The sequence below is a fragment of the Sycon ciliatum genome, chromosome 4 (genome assembly GCF_964019385.1).
Source record: "Sycon ciliatum chromosome 4, ocSycCili1.1, whole genome shotgun sequence".
In the NCBI taxonomy this organism is placed as follows: Eukaryota; Metazoa; Porifera; class Calcarea; order Leucosolenida; family Sycettidae; genus Sycon; species Sycon ciliatum.
The window spans coordinates 14,063,301-14,086,305 of NC_088646.1; the positions used below are offsets into that span (position 1 = coordinate 14,063,301).

The window sequence follows — 23,005 nt, forward strand, 5'->3', positions numbered from 1 at the left end:
TAGTATGGCCCTGGAAATAGACTTGTAGTGCACGCGTAGCGCATGCACATGTGTAGCTTTACAGTGTGTGTGGCCGGTTAGGCGCCACGAGGCGGCGTGGCAAGCACTGTGACTAGATTAGACTGTGTGTGTGTGGTTGTCCAGCCTGCACTGCAGGTAGATTCTACACGATACGCACGCGCGGGCCGCGGGACCATGTCCATATGTCGCACTTTCTCCGCGCGCGCGCGCGCGCGCACTGCAGCACATGCACTTGGAAACTAACTAACTTACTTGAAGTGCAGCCCAGGAAGCACGAGGCGAGTGTCGACAAGTACTTCCCCTGATTTTGAGATTTATACCGCGTTTCTTCACTAGCAGTAGGCGTCTCGACCGTTCAGGACTTATCTTTGTAAAAATTCTGCTTGCCTTATCGATGAAGCCTCTTCACTGCCGACATGTCTGTGAAGCAAGGTACTGTGGACAAGTGGATTGCTGAATTTGATCCCAAAAAAGAATGGATTTGCGCAGAGTCGAGTGGTGGAGCTGTGACCAAGATATTTTGCAAGATGTGCAGGGAGAAGGCGTCCTCGCTTCGTGGTTTGAGGAATTACAGCACGGCGTTCGTTGACGGTATAAGTGGAAGTGCACTGAAGAAGGACAACGTTCTATCCATCTATCCGTTGTAAGACCCGCATTTCTCTAGAGTCTTCTTCTTCTTCTTCTTCTCCTCCTTCTTTTAACCATGATATGATGTACTTGTTCGGATTTCAAGTTCCATGTTGATGGCATTGTTGACGGAAAAAACTACTATGCAAAATTGTTGCGTTGCTATGCAAACGTCGGGGTGTGTAGCAATTATTGCTACGCAAATTTTTTGAAGTAAATTAGTCCCTGTCGTATGTCGCGGGATGGAATTGAATTTAGGTTCACTTATAAGCCCATGCGCTTAGGGTGTGCTTATGCCCGGGTATAGGCACATGCGCTTATATGCGCGTCACTACGGTATGCTGAGGAAGGTTCCCCAGTTTCACAGCAATCAGCTGTGCTTAGGGAGGTTCCCCAGTTTCCCAGTTTCACAGCAATCAGCTATGCTTAGGGAGGTTCCCCAGTTTCCCAGTTTCACAGCAATCAGCTGTGCTTAGGGAGGTTCCCCAGTTTCACAGCAATCAGCTATGCTTAGGGAGGTTCCCCAGTTTCACAGCAATCAGCTATGCTTAGGGAGGTTCCACAGTTTCACAGCTATCAGCTGTGCTTAGGGAGGTTCCCCAGTTTCACAGCAATCAGCTATGCTTAGAGAGGTTCCCCAGTTTCACAGTTTCACAGCAATCAGCTGTGCTGAAGGAGGTTCCACAGTTTCACAGCAATCAGCTGTGCTTAGGGAGGTTCCACAGTTTCACAGCAATCGCATCACAAAACTCCTTCTGTGAATCTCGCTTTATTCCAATATTTCAGTGCCGGGTTTCATAGATACATTTCCACGTTCCTATAATTCTAGTGCATCTCCGTTCTTGGTGATGGTAATAAATTAAAATAAATTTAGGGCTGAAACGATTATACCAATTACTCGGTAAGCGATCGATAATTCCTTATCAAGTAATCGGAAAAAAAGGTTTCAGAGCAGACTCGCTCTCTTCCCATTCACTCTGCAAACTCGAACTCATTTCTCAATCAATTTTTACAACGTTTCGGCAAAATTGCCCTCATCAGGTATGCGAGTTTGCAGAGTGAATGGGAAGAGAGCGAGTCGGCTCTGAAACCTTTTTTTCCTATGAATGAAGCTGCAGGAAGCCTCACCACTGCTACTAAATCAAGTAATCGTTACGTTATAGATTACTCGTTAGGGATTTTGAGTCAAAAGTACTGAAAGTCTGAAACCCCTCGTTTTGTGAAGTTTGAATCAGTATCCGCTGTGAGTATGCAGTTGCCCAGGGCATGGTGCATATTCTGAGGTTAAATTGACTTCAAAACTGCCATGTTTCGGAGCTACCCAGTCACTAATGCAGATTTTTGGTATTATGAAGGCCTAGTAGGCTAGCTTTTGGAAACAGAGCAATTTTTGCACAAAATTCTGACACTATTTGCTAACGATTACAATCGATTAATCGATCGTTAAGGGGCCGTCCGTAAATATCGAACTTTTTTCACCAAACGAATTATTTTAGTTTAGACCCAACCCCTCCCTCCCTCCCCCTCAGAACGTAAAAAATGTTGATATACATGCATATACAACGGCCATGTACATGAATCAATGTTTTCTGAAACGAAATTGGTCAACCTCCTCCCACCCCATAACGAAATTATTTCGTTTTGTGAAAAAAGTTCGATATTTACGGACGACCCCTAAGCTAAAGAGTAATCGATAGGTGAAAATACACGATCGTTTCAGCCCAAGACTAATAATTACTGATGTATGATGAGGAAAACGTTGCGCCAGGCACTCTCTTGTTACTATACAATACTTACCAAATGTAGGGTGTTGGCTCAAATGCCGGTGCATGGCAAAAATCAAGTTCCAGCCGGGCAGAAAGATGAGAACAGCACCTTTGTCTTCTAAGGTTGAGAAGTACGTGAGCAAAGCCTAACACATACACATACACATGCACATGCACATGCACATACACATACACATACACACACACAAACACACAAACACACACATACACACACACACACACACACACACACCCACACACACACGCATGCTCACACCCACATACACCCACACACACACACATGCGCGCGGATGCTCAGTGCACACAAATACCCAGATACATGTACATGAACTTCTACATATACAGAGAAAAAGTCGTTCATTTCATACACAGGCTTGCATGGCACTGGAGGAGAGCAGCAGAGAACAATAGTCGGTCATACTGAACGAAGAATGGAAGGCAGTTGCCTACTAAGTGAAAGCAAACATAACTCCTGTACACAGTGAAAATAGATTATACCACTAGGATGCAGTACGTACTTCAATCAGTTCAAAGGAAATTTCACGCTCACTAAGAGCTGCCATTGCTTGTTGAGTTTGGGCTGAATAGGAGCTGCGATCAATGACCAAGTTCATGTTTTCCTGAGTCGCCAAGAAGAACACAGCATGGACAGACATAACACAGACAAGTTAATGCATGCACGCATAAGCGTGTGTGCCCATGCACGCACGCACGCGCGCGCGCGCACACACACACACACACACACACACACACACACCACAAACACACACAAGCATGTGCGCACACACACACACACACACACACATGCACACACATACACATATGCATGCATGCACACACACACCACATACACACACAAGCATGCGCGCACCCACACACACACACACACGCGCGCATGCACGCACACACACACATGCAAACACAAAACACGTTCATACCTGTTCATTAGCACACGTGCACTATGTAAACACAGATGTGCATGCACAGACACAAACAGTAAAACTCCCCTCATCCGGGTAGGTTGGGACCGAGCGCTGCCCGGAACTACAAGTAGGACAACATGCTTACTGCATGCAAGTACTAGTAAACATTTTTTTATGCCAATCAATAGTTGTTGGGTTATTTTTCGTTGAAAAGCCAACTTTTGTGACTGCAGATGGTCCAGAAAGGTGCCCTGTAGACGGCGGATGCAGACGTTGGCGGGATTAGGGGTGTCTAGAAAAGGGTAGTTTACTGTATGTGTAGACAATGACATGTACATTTGTGATCATCATCGGGGACGCGGCGGGATTAATGCTGTGCTCAATGCCTGTGCTCAACATGTACTCACATTGCTTCATAAAGCCAATGCAGAATACACGTAGCATAAATGATTGTGTTGAATGTACATGTATGATGTATCTACAACTATTACAGTACTTGGAGTCGTGTTGCGTGTTGGATAGTCGGCCAGAGAGCGCGTGTGGTGGTGGTGGAGGTGGAATTGCTACATGTACATGTACCATACTGATAATTCAAACCTCGATTTTGGAGAGGAACTTCTGATTAACCAAAACGGTATGCTGAACCCGATATGTATGTCAAATTGCAGCAGCAGCTCTGAGCACACTGAGCCCACTGAAAAACACACGTGCATTGATTTCATTGCTGTGTGACGCGCACCATCGTGCTGGTACAGCAGTGGCTGGGCGGCTTCTGGGCACTTCTTCGAGCCACGTGGTCTTTCAAACTGTTTCTCATTTTCGCACTTTGGTGTCATGCACCTGGGGTTGTGTTCTGGTGACATCCTGTCAATAAACGGTTACGCTTCGCCGATTTTTCGAAAGGACTCCACGCTTTTCAGAGGTTCAAAAGCCTGTCAGAACAATGGACGACACTGTGGCTACCCTATGTAGGGGATAGATCACTGACATGTTTGTCTCATGCCGACAGAAAGATCATGACAAGAACACAAAAAAAGCAACGAAGGTTTTCTTAACGGAGGAAGTATATCAGATTCTACACGTACTCAAGTAGCTGCACACAGACAACACAGTCATGGCCGTATTCACACCAGTAGGTAAAGTTGCCTTTTTGTTCTTTTGTGGCTCTAAGTGAGAGCATACAGCCATGGACTCTTGTAAGGCCGAGTTCTCGATGCCAGTGCGAAGGTAGGTGCAAGCAAAGACCACTCCAACAAGAACAAGAATTTCGTCGATCGAGCCTCAGGTAGGACCACATGAGGTCACATATGCTTGACTTTGCCAGCGAAGTTGCATGAACATGCTTACATTTACAATTGAAGAGGAACAACAATAACAACGAAAACGACAACGATGGCGACGGTGACGACTCTTATTGGCGCGAGTCGCCACCGTGAGAATAAAGAATAATAATATTATGAACACAGAAAGAGAAAAAGGACCTATTAACACGCATGCACTCGCTATTGCAGACCAGTGGAGAGCACACATCATATGGAGGATTCATGGAGTGCTGGGCAACCGAATCTGGCATGTGATAATCATGTAGGATAGTCCACGCACGAGGTACAGCCCATGAAATGGGCACCCATGAACTGGGCGGAGTGTGGACGGCCTGTATGATAGTGTGTATGTATGTCCACGCACAAAGTGCAGCCCATGAGATGGGCGCCCATGAAATGGACGGAGTGTGGACGGCCCACGCACACGAGGTGCAGCCCATGAAATGGGCACCCATGAACTGGGCGGAGTGTGGACGGCCTGTATGATAGTGTGTATGTATGTCCACGCACAAAGTGCAGCCCATGAGATGGGCGCCCATGAAATGGACGGAGTGTGGACGGCCCACGCACGAAGTGCAATGCCCGTTAGGAGGCAGGAGTGTGGGAGTATGAGTGTGATGGCCGAAGGCCGTGATAATTGCCAGATGAGAGGAGATAGCTGGCCCATGGTTGCCCAGCCTCCATGCTAAGTTGTGACACATTGCAATGCACGTGAATGACACTGTTGTTGCTATCAGCGCAGTTTGTCAGCACAATCCTAGCAGAGCAAGTTGCTGTGCTGTTCCAAACGGTCAGCCGTGTAGGTACGTGCATGGGTGCGAGTTGCGTGCCCGCGTGGCGGGTTCTTACATACCTCCATGCGTTCTGTGATGCGCTTGTACCTCTGACAGCTTTTGGGTCAGCTGCCCCATGTCTGTGTCGGTTGTCCTGATGTAGCGCAAGACACTGTCGCTTCTCCATCGGCCCATTGCCCTGATTAGCCAGTCCGGGGTACCCGCCATGGCTGCAGTTGTGGCGGCACCGATGCGGAACGAATGACCAGCGTAATCGCGTTAATTGGGTGTTCCCGTGAGTGGGAGAAGCTGTCGGAGCTCTTCTGTCAGTGCCTGCCTGGTCAGCGGTCTCCCAGGGCGGTAGCGGAAGAGTGCGTCAGTGGCGTCAGACGGACAGACTGTAAAATATGCCAGGAGGGCGGCAACCGGGCAAGGTTGTGAAGTGGTACTACCGATTATCTGCATGGCCCTGACGGAGTTGGTCCGTCTTCGATTGCTTGATGTGGAAGCGGATATATGTGCGTCCTTGAGTGACATCCAGAGTCACATCCTGGCGCGTGGCATGAGTGGTAGGGTCAAACCCGGCTGGAGGCGCAGTGAATTCAGCGCATCGAAGAAATCCGAAGAAGGCGAGCACCATTGCCGCCTTGAGCATGCCCTTGACCTGCTGGTGACGCCGTTGGTCCAGGCTGAGTTGGTTGAGGAGCTTCCGCAGCAAATCAATGGTGATTGGGAGGCGAGTGCGCTGGATTGCCGTCCTCTTGATGACTCGCATAACACGTGGCGGCAGCAATGCGTTCATCGTTGGATCTCGGAATCCGGCTTCGAGATGCATGTTGCGTACTGCGGCCATGTAGACATGAATTGTCTGTGGTTGAACCGATTGTGTGAGGTGTGCTGCGAAGCAGCTGCTGGGCATCGTGTCTGTAGCCGGCATGGGCGTCCATCTCTGCAACGCACAGAATTGCGTAAATTTCCTTTCGCCAGTGGTGTACGTGCGCCGTGTTGTCGGGGCGATTGCCATGGCTGCCAGGTCGGCCACCTCCTGCATCAGTCCAGGAGAGGGAGGCGGATTGCAGTGTCCGCGGCTTGCTGTGCCGATGGTGCCAGCTGCTGGAATGCCTGTCAGAGTGATACGGAAATAGGGCTTGGCGCGGCTAAACCTCTTGTTGATATCCCATAGGCGCCGCGTAAATGTTCTGCCTGGTACGACGACGCTCGACGCAAAGGAGAGTTTCCCCAGGAAGTGATCGAGTTTGCGTTGCGTGGTCTGGGTGCAGCGTGACAGCTCGCTGAGGAGCTCGCGGAGGTCCGCCGGTTTGTCGTCTGGGAGACGGGCTTCCATGTGCACGGTGTCCAGCACAATTCCGAGGAAGGCAGTAATGTGTGAAAGCGAAAAGTGTTCAGGGGAGTGGAAGTCGGCTTACTTTTTCTCAGTGGGCTTCGAAGTCTTCTCGTGGCTATCTGCAGGGCGCTGCCACCTGAAGCGGGTGGCGCTGGTGCAGGATGTGGCAGCATGTCCTTTGTCTTCACATGAGCTGCAGGCGTAGAGACGGTCGCAGGGTGTGCGGGAACAGGGCCTGCCGCGGTTGAAGTTAAAACAGGCTTGGCGGGTGCTGCCCGCCACTGATGGAAAGGGCTGCGCGTGTTGAGCTGCGGCATGTGGGCAGCGGTCGCGGCTGTTTTGGAGCGTGCATTTGGTGCATGACGGACGGGGAGAGCGGAGTAGGTGAATACTCCACAGCGTCTGATTGATCACGTCCCAGCGCAGTGCCATGCTGGCGGTGTGTTGGCGAAATGCTCGATCATAGTTCAGCACAGCAGACGTTGTGAACTGTTGGTTCGCAGTACAAAGTATGTGCTGGTAGCAGACGAGCTCATGAGCTCGGTCAGGACGAGCAAGAACGACGATGCCCATGTAGATCGTCCAGGCCTCCAGCCAAGCCGAGAAGTCGTTGTGTAACCTTGGCCTGAGGTTACAATTACATTCACAGGAGCATAAACTCCCCAGCCCCCAGCCAGGCACCAGTTCCAACCATGACAAGACGTTGAGATCAAAACTGCAACTCTCAAGTCCAAAACATCCTCTTCAAGCAAAAGGAAGAACCAGCATCATAACAGAGCGAGCCAACGAAAGGATACGCATGCGTGTGTGCCTGTGAGTGTGTACGAATGACGTATGCATACATGTCATGAAGTAGAGTCACAATTCATAGCTATAATTAAGAGTGGAAATATTACTACGCCAAACGGAACATGTGCAACATGTTACACCTCCCCCCTCGTTACAGAGGGAACGATAGTGACCGAAAGTTACAAAGCTTAGAGCATATCCGTGATAGCTTTCTACATGAGAAAATTAAATACTGGAAAGTGAAATAGTGTGGCGCAAGTATGGTACAAGTGTAGTTAATCGGTGTGAGGTATAATGGAAAGTTTAGAAACTACTAATGCTATGTAAGTGGACTGTGAAACAGCAAGTGAAATGCTCGACATTATTCATACTAACCTAACAACAGGTAGGACTGTGTGAAATATGTGTATTTCTGAACTAAGAATGTACAATTTCTCAATAATCACACTGTACAGTCATAGACACTCACTGAGCAAACCTTGCCGGCGGCTGAATGTTTGCACGGTTCCGCAGGTCATAGTGGTGCACAACAGGCACAGGTGCATGATTCAGTGCTGCGGCTGGTGGCGGCACCGGCGCAGCAGCAATTACTGGTGCAGGTGGCGCCTGCACTGGAGCCGGGATTGGTACTGGTTGCACATTATACTCAACATCAGGCGTATAGTCGGCAATAGAAGTCGGAGGCGAGTTCGGTACGAGCTCATTGGCACTTGCAGGCAGATCAGAGCCAGTCCAAGCCTTCAGACGGTCAACGTGAACAGTCTGGGTTGTGCCGGATTTGTCAGCTATCCGAAGTACTACATCGTCAACACGTTCTAGCACAGTGTACGGGCCTTTCCAAGGTCGATGGAACTTGGAAGTCGTACCTGGTTTGACGGCAGGAGAATGCAACCGAACCATGTCACCAACGTTGAGTTTCGGTTGTTTAGCGTGCTTGTCATAGTGGGCCTTCTGCCGTCGTTGAGCTGTTGCTCCAGCATCACGGGCATGCGAGAACGCTCGTTGTAGATTGCGTCGTAAGTTGATAACATACGTGTTCACATGGGATCGCTCAGAGTCTGGTGACTGAAACATCACATCAACTGGCAGGTGGATTTCATGACCTAACATGAGCATCGCTGGCGTCTCCTTGGTCGAGGAGTGCACACTAGACCGGTAGGCAAGCAGACAACGTTGCAGATGACGGTCCCAATTGGTGTGGTGGTCGTCGACGTGAGCAGCCAGCATTTGCTCCAGTGTGCGATTCATCCTCTCGACTAAGCCGTCACTCTGGGGCCGGTATGCTGTTGTACGTGACTTTCTGATATCCAACAACTGACAGATCTGCTGGAATAACCTCGACTCAAATTGCGCACCACGGTCAGAGTGCAGCTGGTATGGAATACCATAACGACAGAAGAAGCCGTCAACAAGGACATGTGCTATTGTTTCAGCAGTAATATTCGGTACAGGAAACGCTTCTGGCCACTTAGTGAAATAGTCACAAATGACGACTAAATACTTGTTACCGCTAGGCGTAGTAGGCAGTGGGCCCATAATATCAATAGCAACTTTCTCTAGCGGGAATGATGGGCGGTCTTGGACAAGCGGGGCTTTGGCCTTTGGTAGCGGTGCTTTGCGGCTCTCACAAATATCACATGCTTGGCAAAAATCACTAACTGCAGACGACATGAAGGGCCAATAACACCGCTTGCGAAGCTTGTCTTGTGTTCGCTCAATACCTAAGTGGCTTCCAGAGACATCAGCATGCACAGACTGAAGCATGCGGGATTGCAGAGACTGTGGTACAACAAATTGTAGGTACGGTGTGTCGCTATTCTCGGGGTGGTAAACCCGGTACAACACTCCATCAACCAGTCTAAGACGCTTCCACTGGCTCCATAATCGTATCAATGCAATAGACGCACCGTGCATGGCAGAATCACTACGCAGGGGCCTGTCAAGTAATGCCTCCTGCCAGCCGATCATTGTACTCACATCTGCATCTTCTAATTGAGCTGTGCGCAACTCTTCAACAGTGAAAGACTCACACCAATTGGGTGGCGACACTTCAGCATTGACTGTTACAGGATTACTATCAGGACTAGCGCTAGACAGGTGATTGACAACAGTAGTCTGCTCACTTACTCTCTGCTCGGGCGTTGGCGTCGGTGAGGTTGCGGTAGTCGGGCCGTGGCAGCGGAGTCTTGACAAGGCGTCTGCATTGACATGCTGCTTCCCGGGCCGATGTGTGACGACGTAGTCGAAGACGGCCAAACGCTCAATCCACCGGGCTAGAAGACCGTCCACTTCCCGGAACGAATGTAGCCAGATGAGCGCCTTGTGATCAGTTCGCAATGTGAACTGATTTCCAAGTAGGTAATGGCGGAAATGTGCAGTAAATGTGACAACAGCAAGCAGCTCCTTGCGTGTACTGCCCATGTTACGTTGGGATCTCGTTAATGCTTTGCTGGCATAGGCAATCACTACTTCCTCACCGTGACTATTGACTTGCGAGAGAACAGCTCCCATGGCGAGATCTGACGCATCAGTGTCCAGGATGAAGCGTTTGGCAGGATCAGGATATGTCAGAACAGGTGACTTGACTAGTCGGGACTTCAGTTCAGCAAACGCCTGTTCACACTCATCTGTCCAGTTGAAAGTGGCATTCTTCTGGGACAAACGGTTCAGGGGCTCTACAATTTCTGAGAAATGTGGCACAAAGCGGCGATAGTACGATGCGAAACCAACAAAGCTACGCACCTCTTTCAGTGATGTTGGGGATGACCAGTCTTGAACAGCCGTGAACTTGCTTGCGTCCGGTGCCACACCTTGCTCTGAGAATAAGAATCCCAGGTACGTGACTGAGGACTGAAGCAGTGAGCACTTCTTGGGCTTGATCTTGAGGCCAGCTTGACGAAGACGACTGAATATAGTTTCGAGACGACGCATGTGTTCCTCAATCGTTGATGAGAACACGATAATGTCGTCCAAGTAGACCAGACAGATATTGGGTACTAGGTCACCAAGGACCCGGTTCATGAGGCGTTGGAAAGTTGCCGGTGCGTTACACAGGCCGAACGGCATACGGTTCCACTCGAATAATCCGAACGGTGTCACAAACGCCGACTTAGCTTTGGCAGCTTCATCTATCTCCACCTGCCAATAGCCAGCTGCGAGATCTAAGGTAGAGAAGTAGCGTGCACCCGCCATAGCGTCGATAGCATCATCCACACGAGGAAGGGGAAAGGCATCCTTCTCGGTGATACTGTTTAACTGCCGGTAGTCGATGCATAGCCGGATAGATGAGTCAGGCTTGCGTACGACAACTATCGGAGCAGCCCAGGGGCTTCTGGATGGAGATATAATCTCATGATCAAGCAGTTGATCAACGTGCTGCTTTACCTCGGCTCGTTGACTGAGAGGAATTCGGCGGGGTGGCTGTCTCTTAGGTTGATCAGATGTAGTCTGGATGTTGTGTGTTACTACATCAGTCTTCCCAAGGTCGAATTGTCCCTGCGAGATGACATCAGCATTGTCGTTGAGCACAGTAGCTATAGCAGACTGCGCTTGCGGATCGAGGTGACGTAAGTCAAATAGATCGTCTGGCTCGGAAGGTGAGCAGCTCTCTTCCTGTACTGCGTTACAGCTATGCTCGTCAACAGAGGCAGCATGCGTAGGCGAATCATTGAGATCATCGTCAATGTAAATATCAGAATCAAATTCAGCAATTTGATAATTCTTCGGGACAGTTGTGGACTGAGGAAGAAAATTTTGTAGGCGAATCCAAACACGGCCAGCAGAGTCAGGAGTAGCCACCACACGTGACATAGCAGTGCTAAACTTGGAAATAAACTTCTCTGAGGGTGAAACAAAACCAGCAGAGCTAGGGAAATGATTATCATCGGTACGCAGCTGCGCTTGAACAATGACTTGTGTGTACGCTGGTACAGTAACCGAATTAGCAAGATGAACACGGCAGACTACAGGATTAGCATTATGGGTGGGCTCTAGGGGTACATCGACACCGCCTGCATCGAGCATGTTGCGACCGAAATCAATTGTGCAGCCATGAGATTGCAAGAAGTCAATGCCGATTAGCACATCGGGCATAATGTCAGCAACAATGACTCTGTGGCGTACAGCAAGCTTGCCAGTTGCTAACAATACGACAGCTTCCCCGAGCACAGGGACAGAAGAATTATTTACCGCTTTAAGAACAGTATTAACGGGTGAGATAGATAAATGAACATTACGATGAGAGAGAGACTTAGCAAAGCTGGTGCTCAACAACGTTACGCAACTGCCGGTGTCCACAAGCATGTTGGCTGGTACAGCCTCGACCGTGCCTTGGATCTGCACCGTGCTGTCGGACTGTGTTGCAAGACACGACAGAGGCAGGACGATCGAGTTGTCTGGACACTCGGCTGGAGTAGTTGTGCAGGCCTGACAAGTTGTCTCAGTAGGTAAGCAGACAGCCTCGCGACACACAGAACACGGTTCACTCTGCTTACCGGTACATGGGTCCATTGGGGAGGTTGCTGACGGCGGACCCTGGTTGTCAGCGACGCTCAGTTTCCCCGACCGCGTCCACGACCCCGGTGACCACCACGGTTAGCCGGTGTGTATCTCTGGTGCGGACAGTCAGGTGCGAAATGCATTGTGCTGTCGCACACATAGCACCGCTTGGTGTCACCATCTCCACTCCGATGCAGATTAGTTGGCCTCTCCAGCGTGAGCCTGGAGATCTTGTCCTCCAGGGCTGCCATCCTCGACAGCAGGGCGTTGAGTGGAGGGTCACTGGGTTGAGATTGCACCGCACATATAACTGGGCTAGCTGCCTGCTGCTGCTGGTCTGCCTCCAGGATGCACTGAAAATGCATAGCCCGTCGGAGTGCATCATCCAATGTTGGTGGGTCCGTGCCACGAACATGCAGGCGCAGGTCCCTGCTGTCAAGGCCGGCTACAAAGGTGTCGCGCGCCAGGGTATCCTGCACTGCTCCAGCCACCGTGGGGTACGCCCGTCTACTGAGCCTGCGGACGACTTCCGCAAAATCCGACAGGGACTCGCCACGAATTTGCCGGCGTGACTGCAGCTCTGCTCTGAACGTGGGGATGAAGTTTGCGTCGCCGAATCGCTGTTCAAACGCCTGCAGCAGCTGGTCGAATGGGCCTGTCCTCGTATGGGCTTCCAAACTTTGGAAGTAAGACAGTGCGTGGCCGGTGAGGTACAACCCAATGTACCTGCTTTGGTCTGCCGGTGTCCAGTTGTTTGCATTCGCGACGAGGCGAAAATGGCCAATCCATGATGTCCAGTCGGCGTTGCGCTCGCCAGAGAATTTCTCTGGCGTGGCCCATGCCCGCATCTGCTGTTGTTGACGTGCTGGTTGTTGCGCTGGGCCCGGTGGTGGTGGTGGAGGGGGCGGAGGAGCGCCACCTTGCTGAGCCATCTCTACACGATCAATCTTCCACAAATAATATTTGGTACGCGTGCTCTCACAAGACGTGGAATTCGAATTCGCTGCCACCACGTGTAACCTTGGCCTGAGGTTACAATTACATTCACAGGAGCATAAACTCCCCAGCCCCCAGCCAGGCACCAGTTCCAACCATGACAAGACGTTGAGATCAAAACTGCAACTCTCAAGTCCAAAACATCCTCTTCAAGCAAAAGGAAGAACCAGCATCATAACAGAGCGAGCCAACGAAAGGATACGCATGCGTGTGTGCCTGTGAGTGTGTACGAATGACGTATGCATACATGTCATGAAGTAGAGTCACAATTCATAGCTATAATTAAGAGTGGAAATATTACTACGCCAAACGGAACATGTGCAACATGTTACAGTTGATCGCGCACGTGTGCTTTGCGCTGAGGTTGAGCGAGAGCTGAGCCATGTCGCCGCCAGCTGTAACCAGTTGTATTGGCTCCTGTCCCTGGGAGCTGAAATTTTCCGGCAAGAGTTCCTCAAGCTCCACGAACTCTCCGCGCTGGATTTTTTTCAATCGCACGACGTGGCGGTGTGGGTAGAACCGAGGGCTTGGAGAGAACTGGAGGTCCTGGCAAAGTCGGAGGTTCCGATAGAACTGGAAGTTCCGGGCAGGATAGGTCCGGAGCTTGACGCTCGGAGCGTGGGAGCGATCTTTCGGGTGCGGAGCGCGCGCGTGGGAGAGATCGGCTTCCAGATCAGACTCAGCACTGTCTGTTCTCCAGGCGTTCCACGCGTTCGAGGAGAGGGTGGAGGGCGTTCATCTTCATAACGGCTGAGGAAATGATGTCCGGGGAGAGCAATGAGGGCTCGTCCTGCATAGAAGCGTCGGTGCCTGGAGCGCGGTCAGAAGTCTGAACTAGCTGCTGACGGTGTGTCGGAGGCATCAGGCGCGAAGGCGCGCATGCCGTCAGTCCGCGCGTATGGCGAGGTTGAAGCCCTACCCGAGCGGCGACGGGTAACCTCGACGGCATACCCGCGTCCGCGTCCACGTCTGCTTCCTCGTACAGAGCCTCGTGGCATGGTGAAAGAGAGAGAAAGTGAGAAAGGAACAAACCGGTGTTCTTCTCACTACCCAAGCAAAGCAAATATGAAGTAGCAATACGGCCAGCGCGAAGTATGGTGTATGCGTTACGGGTTCAAGCTCCGATGTGTGCTGCAGCCGCATATGGCTGGTTGGCTGGCGAGTTCAGGTGAGTTCCGGCGTAGATCTACGCATGTTACATGCCACCACAGCGTGCATGTACGTGTTACTTGACATGCATCAATGAATAGCGTGGGATCTGCGGGCTCTTTGGAAGCCGCTGGAGCGCGTGTGAAATGGTGGCTTGTGCAATGTGTTAACCTACATTACCGCAAGCTCTAATGTGCTATACGTTATTAGTTATGACTAACAGTCCACCAAGGTAACGAGATAATACACAGTCAGATAGTGCGACAACAAGACTGACAAGGATATTGGTGGACTGTTAGTCATAACTAGTAACTTATAGGTCCTTTTCTCTTACTATTGGCTCAATATCCGAGAATAATATTAACAACGACGACGACGACGACGACCACAACAACAACAACAACAACAACAATCTCTTATTGGCGATGGTGCCATCGTGAGAATAAAGAATTCAAAAACAACAACAACAACAACAACAACAACAACAACAACACCAACAACAACAACAACAACAACAACAACAACAACAACAACAACAACAACAACAACAACAACAACAACAACAACAGCAGCAGCAGCAGCAGCAGCAGCAGCAACAACAACAACAACAACAAGCTCATGTAAACAGATCCAATATTCGATCCCAGCATGACGCTAACCCAGATCTGACCCAATGGCCCAAGTCGGGTGAAAAAAAGTCAATAAATCCCTCTAGTGAGGGAGTATATTATATAATTGAATAATTCGCAACAGTAGACCAACATACCTCAACTTCCTCATCATCAGGATCATCACGACTGGATCCTTTCTTCTTTCTATCCGATGGAGGGGGCATGAATCGGAGCAACTCTACTGTGTCTTCCATGTAATACCCTAAAACAAACAAAAATATAAAAAATTAGACTGAAGAAGAAAAGAACTAGGGTTACGTTCCTTACAAGTAATGTTTTCAAAAATGCCCAGAAATGTTTTGACGCTTTCTCATTGAATGGAAACAGGCAAAAAAGGGCACTGAATGAGTACAATGAATTTCATACAGCGGAGAGGTGTTGGAACAGCGCAAAGAAGAGTAGCCAGAAACACCAACAAAAAATGCGTCATTGTACTCGAAGTACTGAGAGTACGCGTTCATGCATCGCACATTTACTGCGGAATTTCAATTATAGGTCAGTGCATGGCAGGGAAGTTATGGCTTGTTAGTGCCCTCCAGGTTAGCCCGAGGGCACTAACAAGCATTAGGCCCGATCTACCATGCACTAACTATTTCAGCACGAGGTTATTATCCCCCTCGCATAGAAGCTGACCAAGCAGTTATTTTTCAAGCTAGGTCAGGATAATCTTTGCCAAAATTTAATCGAGATTCATTGTAAGACATATAACGCATCATACGTGTGTACCCTTACACGGGTAGTTTTGTAGTTTGTGTGCAGAGAAAATTGGTATGGTATGATAGCACATTTTCCTTCGGTAACTCAACAGCACCGAGTACTAGTAAAGGAGGATCGAAGAAAAATCCTGGGCTGTTATTGTGAACTTCATTCTTATTGATAGCTTAAGGAGCTATTTAGGGGCTTCGAGAGCCCGTTTTGGGTACCTATGTATTATTGGGTTCTGCCAGCTGTGGACAAAGGAAAATCATACAGATCAGAGAATACGGGAAACAATTACCGTGCAGTGGCGTACACACTTCTGAAATGCGTAACGTTTAGTCGTACACCATACATTTCTGCAGAGTTCATGATCTGCACCGTACTGCAATGCGTTTGAAGGATGTTTTTACCATCTGACCTATGTATAATATACGGTACATGTTTGCAGTTGACGATCGCACCAAAAATATGCCTTGTGTCAAAATAGCCCCCCACAGGAGATACTTTCAGATAAGAGTTGAACATTTCAACCACTTCTCTACCAAAGGGCTTATAACAAGGTGGCGCTTATTTTCGAGGCAGGGCTAATTTGAGTAAATAAAGTAGTTACAGAATTGAACCATGCCAGCAGCACCCGGCCTAACACTGTGAGCCTGTGTGCTTGTCTCGTGGCTCTTGTCTATGCGTATGAGCATGCATGCATGACCGGGTCTTTCAGAACAGCATACTACCGTACTGGCAATATATGTTGCCGCGTAACGCGTAACGCAGGGGGGTGCGGCGTAACGCGCGACCAGGCTAGTGCGACAAATTTTCGTTGCGTTCGTAACGCGCGTCCGGCGGGGTGCGGCGATCTTTTCATTGCAGTTTGCAAAAAATGATGCGGCAATAGCAAAAAAATGATGCGGCAATAGCAAAAAAAGTGATGTGGCAATAGCAAAAAAAGGACTGCGGCAATATAGAAACCTGTGTAACGGCTCCTGTGCGACTTTGCATGTAACGCCCTGCGTGCGGTAAACATGTGCCAATGTAACGCTTCATGGCCTCACTGCGACCATATAATTATATTGCCAGTACGGTAGTAAAGCTATAATGGTATATCGCCGTTCTCAAGTAAAGCTATTAAAAAAATATCGGCGCCATGCTAGTATTGACTGTCTTGTAGTCTTACGTGACACAGGAAAGGTCTTTCCTTGCACTTCCAGAATGGGACAGTTGTCGAAGTAGCGAGAAAACAGAGACGTGTCGATAGTGGCAGACATGAGGACAATTCGAAGAGCAGGGTAGGCAATCATCATGTCACGTAGAACTACCAGCAGGAAGTCAGTCTACACAGTGGATGCAAAATTACAAACAAATTGCAACTTACACGTATGCGCAAATGTACGCAAACACACACACAGAGACCCACATGCCCACATAGGCATGCAAACATGAGGACATGCGATACGACATGGGAGTCAAAAAAGAGGAGTCAGACCAATGCACCCTATAGCATTCAGAGTAAAGGCTAAAATCAATTGTTCACCAGTTGTAGTCTTCTGGGTGCTGAGTCGAATGGTCTTGGTCCGAGGAAGCTGAGATGCTCCCTTTCTCATTTATTCCCAATCGAACTCGCCACTTCCACCGAAACTGGGTGACAGCGCCCTACTAGATGGAGATTTGTCTGCAAAATGTCACTAAAAGTGCCATTTCGTTCTTACAAAAGCACAGATGACCACGATTGGTCCATATGTTGTAGTCTTTTGGACGCTGAGTCGACTGGTTTTGGTCCGAAAGGGCTGCGATGTAGTGTCCGGCCCTTATTCCCAATCGAACACGGTTGAGTAAGCGGTCACATCCTCACGCGTACACCGTGCCTGCAGGCTACAACTTTCACACCAAGGTTCAACTCAAAGGTTCAACGGTTGAACTCGAGTGACAGGAACGCGCCCAAACAGGCTGTAAGTTGTAGTCTGTGGGCACGGTGACCAGGTGACTGGTGCATGCATGAGCACGTGACCATTTACTCAACCGTGTTCGATTGGGAATAAGGGCCGAACGCTGCATCGCAGCCTTTTCGGACCAAAACCAGTCGACTCAGCATCTAAAAGCTAGTAGGACGCAGTCACCCAGTTTCGGTGGAAGTGGCGAGCTTGATTGGGAATAAAGGAGGAAGCAAGCGTCTCAGCTTCCTCGAACCAAGACCATTCGACTCAGCACCCCGAAGACTACAACTGGTGAAACTTTGACTTTAGCGTTTATGTGCATGTACTCCCATTTAATTGCGAACCCAACCGAGTGTATGCGACAATGTACAGCACTTCTTAAAATGCACCTACTTGATCCCTGAGTGGCACACCGGGTATGCACACTGTACATCATATGGTACAGTGAAACTTTGACATGCCTCACACTCACAGTTTCCTGCGACACATTCATTCCTAAAGTTTCTTCGCACCATAGAAGAAGATTTGGGTCACACACTGCGATGCAATACCGGTTATAATATTCCCTGTAATCATTTTGAATTCATGAATACCTGTAGTGTACTCACATTCAAATCACGTTCATGAATCTCATCTACAACAACATGTGAAATTCCACGAATTCCTGTTTCCAACTTGCGCAGCAGCACACCTAATAACCATAAGCACAGTCATGCACACATGAACACAGGCACATGAACACAGGCACATGAACACAGGCACACATGAACACAGGCACACATGAACACAGGCACACATGAACACAGGCACACATGAACACAGGCACACATGAACACAGGCACACGGGTGCATACACCCGGACATATGTACTCACACGTACACACGTACACACACGCACGCACACGCGCGCACACGCACGCATGCACACACATACCAACACACACACAACAACAACACACACACACACGCACACACACACACACACAACACACACAACACACACACACACACACACACAGCACACACAACACACACAACACACACACACAACACACACACAACACACACACACAACACACACACAACACACACAACAATTAGTCCGGAATTCGCTTCGGAAAAAAGTGAAGTTTTGTTGTGAGTAAGAGCCACCAAGTCAGGCTTCGGCAACCAAGTCCACTCGAAAGATGGCCACATATGGTTTCTCTATCGATCTGTGACGTCAAGCCTTGGTACACCTCCCATAGGAGCGGAATAGCTTAGTTTCAATATTTCCCAGGCTTGGATCTCGGACTAAATGGCAAGAATGACAACACGAATAGAGAGAGGGGGGGGGGGGGGGGCTGGTTGTACTTGGCTGGTTCATATTTCGTACATACATTCACTCTGCTTGCTTTTAACCCATTCAGCGCTAAAGATGTTCGATAATGACGCCCAGGCGCTGAGGACGTATAACGGGTATTTTTCAATGCCAAATAAGGAGTGTAGAGCCTGGGTGTCATCACCTGTGGCCTTAACCCTTTCACTGCTGGCCTAGTTTCCCCCTGCCGGCTAAGCTTTCAGCGCATTTGCTTTCATTTCAAACCCTGCATGCACGTTGCCGAGCAAAATCTTTCGCCATTTTTGCATTCATTGATGGATTTCCACGATCTATGGCTTGTTGGAAAGGCCTGAGCCAAGCGAAGACTCCTTGGCAGTTCTCAGCTCCATAGGCATCCCAGGGTCACTTCTATGTGCACTAGAAGAAGCCCTTACATGTCTCAGAATCGCTAAACAACTTCACAATACATTTTCGTTCGCCATCTCTCTCAAACTAAACCAAACTTCACGATTCAAACTGCGCTGCAAAGCAGAGATCCAAGCGCTTTGCTTGATGCCCAACACGAATGCGCTGTAGCAAAGGGAAATCCCTAAAAAAGCGAGTCACGAGCAAAAAGTTTGAACTGATGGCCAGAAAGCGTATTTTAGATTTGTTGCAATTCTATTCGTCATCGCTCACTCAAATCTAGTCCTATCGGCAAAGAACTGTATATCACTGGAAAGCTAAGCTCAATACCTTTCCAACAGTATATCGGTTCTGAAAATCAGCCGCCGTTGACAGTTTGTACAGTGATATATGCACTTCGTACTATTTCGTGGGCCGTGGAGCGAGATATCTCGTCATCCGCCATTCAGGCACACTTTACAGAGCGAGATATCTCGTCATTAGCACTGAAAGGGTTAAGGGGCCGTTCGTAAATACATGTAATTACTTAGAGACGTCTAACAGGCGTTTCTGGTGGGTGGGTTCGCCTGCAAGGCGTTTCTAAAAAATACATTTCGGAGTGCATGCATACCATACCGCGTGTGTACATGTACATGTACATGATGTAGCACTGCACTACAGGTTGTAGATCAGACACAAGTAGGCGTTGAGACGCACTGCACTGCACGCATCACGGCAGAGTAGACCAAGGACGACAGGGAGGCAGGGACACATATGTATGGGTTCAAATAGGGAAATGGACAAGGGTTCGCTATATCACGAAATTCGCTATATGCGAGCTCGTTATACATGTAAGTGGAGTCGACTGTACGGTATATGTGTGCATAGTATGGTGTTTATTTTGAGTGGTATTATCTGTATTCGTAGGGGGGTGGGGGGGGGGGGGGGGCGTTTCTGGGGGTGGGTGGGTGGGTCAAGAAAGAAACGCCTCTTGGACGTCTCTAAGTAAATACATGTATTTACGGACACCCGCCCGTTAATCTCTAAATGAGTTAACTTACATAATCAATTACATTTATCCATTACATTAAATCTGATAGGGTGTGGGTGACTAAACAAAACAGTACGACTCTTACCAACAGTGCAAAAAAACAGACTGCCATAAGATCTGGGCAAGTTGGAGTCAAAGCGAACGCTGTATCCAGCACTTTCCCCAAGGCGCTCATTTCGTTCGAAGGCAACACGTTCCGACACAGATACAGCACTGATACGACGTGGCTGTACCAAGAAAGCACAAGAGAACACAGAAGCATTAGAGACCTTTCGCTAACGATCTTCGTTAATTTTCCTTTGGCCTGGATTACGCACAGAAGTTCCGTAAAATTTTCGTTTTGCTCCACATGTCCGCATTTCGTTGCGTTGTTGGCATAGCAACATTTTTCTCACCTGCGGGAGATTGAAAAACAACAATTTTACGGCGTACCTTTTTGTGTTTTCTTGTTTCTATTTCGAATTTCGCCTTTGAGAACTCGATCATCAAATGCTTTTCTCTCTGCTCCTTCTTGAGCACGAGAATGGAATTTTGTAGGGGTCAAAGGGGTGTTCCGGGTACCCGCCCGTTAATCTCTGGTACCGTTAGTAAAAGGGTACTCGTTTGGATTTCGATGATCCAGTCAGCACGGAACAACACCGCTGGGATCGCGCATTCCCGGCGGGAGTCAATTATTTACAACTCTACCCTGGATGTCTGCATTGTTGTAGCATTTTCGCACCTTCAGTAGTAGGTCTACCTCTGCAACTATCAGACACAAATCAATTTGCGAATCACAATGTGATATCAAAATGCAACATGAGACCAGATGAATTAAAATAATGATTTACTTGGTCCGTTTCATCGCAATTGTCGCTTATCTATCGCAACTAAGAACAGGAGTTTTTTTTACCGCTCTGTGAAATTTCCAATACGCATAGTGAAGAAGCATGATACAGGATTCCTGTCCGCCACAAGAAATAAATTCAGCGATGGAATCTGATGAAGCAAGTCGAAGAAAGGAAGCAAGGTTACAAAAAATGTACAAAAGAAAACAGCGACGGAGCGCCTTCTTGCACTCAGGCTTTAGTTTATCCGACTCTGGCTCTGCATCACTCGAGCTGATGCCACTTGAGCTCACATTCACTGGTGTGTATGACGGGAAAGGAACAGTCGCGGTTGTCACTTTGGCACTTGGAGGAACGTGGGCAGCGTGACCCGTCTGTCACTACAGTACTGTGTGTTCAACAATGTTTTTGAATCAGGCACTCATCCCTCTCCAGACAGCTGTCATACGCTCTGCTGGATACGCTGACCACGACTCTTGTGCTGCCGCTGCCAGGTCGGACAATGTCTTCTTTGCCACCATCTCGCCATCAGTCCTGGCCGTGACTGTCACGCTCTCCAGGTCAGGATGTCGATTTCCCCTGCTACAGTTCCGGTCTTTGAGCTGCGCTTGGCTTTTCGCTGCAGTGAATGTGTGCATTCACTGCAGTGCATTCACTGCAGCGAAAAGTTTCCCACTTTTCCATCAAAATTGTATGAATCGCGATGCCACTGGCGCTAGTCGCGATGGTTTTTTTCTTTCTGGCTCCTCTGATCTTGCCATCACAACCTCCCAAACGAATGTGAGTTAGATATCGAGATAGGACTGGGTTTTACCTGTCAAAAGGTGCGTGGGAGATAAGCGACAATTGCGATGAAACGGACCAAGTACATGTATGTAAAAATGCGTAAAAATTAAACATGGCTGCTAAAGGGTACCCGTTAACCCGCCCGGTAAGAAAATTACCCGTTCGTTAGTTAAAGGTACACCCGTTTGACCCCTAAAATTTTGGATGTAGAGGAGCTTCTGCTTCTCATTCGCTTTACATGTATATGTGAAGATACCTGTGCGAATCTGCCTCAGCATGTGGGTGATCGCTTACTTTTCGACAAAATTGACGAGGAGACGTGTTTGCGTAGATATCACTTTCAGGCGCGTGCACCTCGTGGTTTTCTTGGAGCCCGGAAACCACCTTTTTGCATCCGCTATGAAGTGCATTCTGCAAACACTCAAATATTTCGTAACTCGGCTTTCCCTGAACGGAATGTTCACTTCCGCACTTGGGTGGCAATCATAATTATTATTTTGTCATAAATATTTTCCTCTATTGCACGACAGTCTAGTCCAGGACTCCAGAAATGCATAGACCTGTGTGACGTCAGGCACAGGTCTTTAGCGGTCAGCTAGAAAAGAAAGGAGCGCTCTACGATGAATACTACAAAAATACCATGGATCTTAGCGAATTGTCTCAATTTCCGGTTGCACGTGTCTTCCCAGGGCTATAGTGCCACTGCAGACTCAGACAGTGACATGGATTGACCTGCTTCTTTGACTCACTTACTAGCAAGAGTGTCTGAATCTTCCTTCACTGCTTCGAACTACTTGTATAACGTCGGCTAGCCTATTCATTTATCCTGTGTCAGGAAAATGCCTTTGTACCACATTTGTTTTGATGGCTCGGTGGGACTGGCAGCCATAACTTTTAAAGCTTTCTTTCAGTGTGTAATGCGTGTAATACTGCTGAATCTGCAGGTAGCTTAATATTGCAAGATGGCGGTCGAAATTTTTTGGAAACCACCTTTTTTTGACCCGGTGCACGCACCTGACTTTACGAAAGCACAGGTTCTGGAGTTGCTTCAACAGGCGCGTACCCAGGGGGGGGGGGGGGGGGGGGTTCCACAGGGTTCGGACGATCTC

General features: G+C 48.7%; 1 protein-coding gene across 1 annotated transcript in view; it reads right to left on the reverse strand.

Moving 5' to 3' along the window:
- Nucleotides 1–23,005, reverse strand: part of LOC135814609 (ATP-dependent RNA helicase A-like) — a 97,063-nt gene that overhangs the window by 29,500 nt on the left and 44,558 nt on the right. The window contains exons 14-19 of the mRNA XM_065327762.1: nt 20,369–20,510; nt 18,136–18,218; nt 16,771–16,927; nt 14,996–15,102; nt 2,954–3,055; nt 2,446–2,560 (exon numbers count right to left, since the gene is read on the reverse strand). Coding sequence (XP_065183834.1) covers nt 2,446–2,560; nt 2,954–3,055; nt 14,996–15,102; nt 16,771–16,927; nt 18,136–18,218; nt 20,369–20,510 — 706 coding nt within the window. The remainder of the gene's footprint in view (nt 1–2,445; nt 2,561–2,953; nt 3,056–14,995; nt 15,103–16,770; nt 16,928–18,135; nt 18,219–20,368; nt 20,511–23,005) is intronic.